At 62.6% G+C, this 3133-nt stretch overlaps 2 protein-coding genes across 2 annotated transcripts in view; both read left to right on the plus strand.

The window, feature by feature from the left end:
* The window catches only part of MNEG_13496 (hypothetical protein), a gene marked incomplete at both ends in the record, with an annotated part of 5120 nt that extends 3525 nt beyond the window's left edge, over positions 1–1595 (plus strand). The window contains 3 exons of the mRNA XM_014038031.1: positions 601–787; positions 1162–1235; positions 1557–1595. Coding sequence (XP_013893485.1) covers positions 601–787; positions 1162–1235; positions 1557–1595 — 300 coding nt within the window. The remainder of the gene's footprint in view (positions 1–600; positions 788–1161; positions 1236–1556) is intronic.
* An 839-nt stretch (positions 1596–2434) lies between these two features.
* MNEG_13497 (hypothetical protein) lies at positions 2435–2868 on the plus strand (the record flags this gene model as incomplete). Its single annotated transcript, XM_014038032.1, has 2 exons — positions 2435–2500; positions 2746–2868. The coding sequence occupies 2 exons, from the start codon at positions 2435–2437 to the stop codon at positions 2866–2868; spliced, it is 189 nt and encodes a 62-aa protein (XP_013893486.1).
* Between the last annotated feature and the right edge of the window lie 265 nt (positions 2869–3133).

Here is a 3133-nt window from a genome sequence, read left to right on the forward strand (position 1 = left end):
CCCCCCCCCCAGATCCGAAGCGCAGTGAATTTGCACCCTCCATCTGTGCGACGTCGCGCCTCGCGCTCACTGCGCACGGGGCCCCGCAACCCCCGAGCTTCACTCTTACCTGGTTTGCTTCTGCTCTGTTGGTGTCTTACAGCTAGCATCCCTGTGCCTCATCCGGACGTTGGGCCCCTAATGCACCCGCCCTCAGAGTGGCGGCCAGCTCATCTTAACCCTTTATATCATTGCGTGTGTGTCCCGCCAGGGTGTTGAGGCGGCCAACCTGACAGCGCCACTGTTCAACGAGTCAACAGCGTGGACCATCTTCGCCCCGACTGACGCGGTGGGCAGCTATTCACTCCGGGGGGCGGCTGGCGTCCCGAGCGAGCCGCGTCGGGTGCTGTGTTGGCTGCCTGCGCTCGCCCTCTCAGGGGGCAGGACGGGAGGCCCGTGCAGCCTCCATTAAGGTGCTGAACAGCAGCCTCGCACCTCCCAGCCAGCGCCACAGACAACCCCAACTTGCGAGCTACTGCTGGCGGTGCGTATCCACACCACCCAGCGCAGGTGTTCGCCCCGCCCTTTGACGTGCGCCCCCCTCCCCTTTCCCCCGCGTAGGCGTTTGAGGCCCTCGCTTCCAGCCTCAACACCACCGCAGCCGCCCTGCTGACCAACACCACCCTGCTGAGCAGCGTCCTCCGCTACCACGTGGTCAGCGGAAGGCATTACTCATCCGACCTGTCGGACGCCGAGCAGCTGCCCACCCTGCTGGGCAGCAACGTGACCATCTCCAAGCCGCCAGCAAGTGAGTGGGCTCGACCGCGCGCTTTGTGCCGCGTTGGCGTGCCATGCAGTGCGGGCGCTGGTGGGGAAGTTATGGGCGTTCAGGCCCGCGCACCCTTCATGTGGTGAGACTGGCGGCCTTATGGAGCTGCGTGGCCCGGCAAGGGCCTGAGGTTAATGCCAGACGGAGGCGGCATCCGTCCTCGAGAGGTGGTTGACTTTGTGTTGCGCTCACGTACCTGGTATGAGCATGGGCGCGGGCGACGAGCGCCCGTGCATGTGCCTGTGCATGTGCATGCGCTAAGCATGCCGGAGCATTGACCCATCCCCTGTCCCCCCTTGTCTCGTGCATGCGCGCCGTGCTGCTTCCTTCGCAAGCCCCGCACCTGTTCGCAGTGTTCAACCCGAACCCGGTGCCCCCCGCGCCGCCAGCCGCCGAGGTTGTGATCCGCGACATCTCAGCTGGCCAGGTGTGTGGGATTACATTTGTGTGTGGGGGTGGGGAGTGACGAGCTCGCCAACTCCTAGAGTGAAGGCTGTGGTCAGCTTTGGTTTGTTTTCGTGGCCGAAATCCTCTTGGACTGCGCGCACACGCACAAGCATGCACCTGGAGCGTCTCTAATGGGTGCCGCAGTGGCTGTGATGGGCCCCGCGAGTCAGACGGTTGCTGCCACACTTATCTGGCTGTCCCCGAGCCACCGCTTGCTCAAGACGGCCACCACCACCACCACCAATGCGGGCCGCCTGCCTGACGCCGATGCCTTTCCATCCGGCGTGCCGGCTGCCTTCAGAGCGTCATCCACATCATTAACCGAGTCCTGACGCCATAAGGCCTCGTCGTGCGCAGCACGGGTTGGGCGCATCCGGGCGCCGGAGCTTTCGGCTCCCCCAAAGGCACGCAGCAAGGCCGTCCGCGATGGAGAAAACACTGGAGCAGACATTACCAGCCACGGCTTATTGAACAGTGCCTGGGGTTGCGAGACCAAGTGGATCTTGCTGTTGCTTCTTGGAAGTTGTGCTTGTAGTGTAAGATGGAGGTGTGGTCAAAGAGCTCTCCTGTCAACCAGATGATTGTACTTGTGTCGCGCATTCTTGAGGCACCGGGGGGTCGCCGGTATCTCGGGCGTGCATGCCCCTGCTCACGCCATATACGCAGCTTGGCGGCCAGTCTGGGTCAGCAACGCCATCCCAAGCGCTGGCTTGACTGGAGGCGTAGACTAGGGCGACAGGCAACCGGGCGACAGATAGAACCGTGGCGCAGGGATAGTCGAGTCAACGGTCAACGTGTGTGAGTACAAGCCCTCGCATTGGCTATACGGTATATGTCATCGACGGAAGGCTGACATCTCTCAAACTTGATTAGAAGCATCATGCCATGCACTCACTGCACCTTGCTGACAAAGCGCGCAGGAGGGCCCCCTTGGCCGCCCATGCGGACCAGCCCCCAATGCAGGGCGAAACCGCATTATACTGGTCCATAATCTGCTGGGGCGAGCTACCATGGGCTCTTTTGATTTCTAGTTTGCCGGCTCTGCGAGTCCTACCGTACTTTTTGAGCAGCAGTCCGTCTCTTCTAGATCACTTTTGCCGCAGGTCCGGCATCTGACTCTCCCACCTCGTCGTGGGTCAAAAAGCTTTTAATTTGGTGGTGGCAGCAGCTGTGGACAGCATGGCCAAGGATCCGAACTTCAGGACGCAGCAGGAGAAGATAGATGCCATGACCATGGAAATCAAGGTGTTAGGGGCGTGGCTTCGCATGCATGCTCGCATGACGCGGGCCTGGGGACCTGTGCTGGCACGTCGAGGCTCTTCGGCCGGAGCGCCGTGTTCCAGCCATGCCTGCATGGCCCTGCAGCCCGAAGAGCCGCATTGGCCTGATCATGGGGCCCCGACAGCTCCGTGAACCGTCGGTACGCTCGTTCTCGCCAAAGCGCGGCAGAACCAGATCCGTTGGCTTCCAACCCATCCGTCTCGCCCCAGGTGCCGGTGTTGGGCAGTGGTTACATCCAGCTGCCGCCTCAGAAGCGCTTTGAGAAGCCCCTGGTCATGCAGCCGCCCACCGTGGCGGTGAGGTTCCGTGCGCCGCCGCCCCGCCGCGTCTAGTCGGCGCGCCTTACTCAAGCCTCCTCAGTCCGTCTGGCGCAGCAGTGCAGTCCTCACCACGCACCTGCTGCTTTCTCTGCAATCCCGCATGCAGCTGGCAAATATGAGTGCATGACACCGGTTCTACGGCGCGCCCCTCGCATTCAAACAGTTCCGCTGACGCCTTGCCCCTTGCTGCCCCCTGCATGCAGCACCTGGAGCACCCCGAGGAGTACTCCAACTACAGGCCCGGCCAGGTGCAGCCGGTGCCTGGCCACCAGCAGGC

The sequence above is a fragment of the Monoraphidium neglectum genome, assembly GCF_000611645.1.
Source record: "Monoraphidium neglectum strain SAG 48.87 unplaced genomic scaffold scaffold03863, whole genome shotgun sequence".
Taxonomy (NCBI): domain Eukaryota; kingdom Viridiplantae; phylum Chlorophyta; class Chlorophyceae; order Sphaeropleales; family Selenastraceae; genus Monoraphidium; species Monoraphidium neglectum.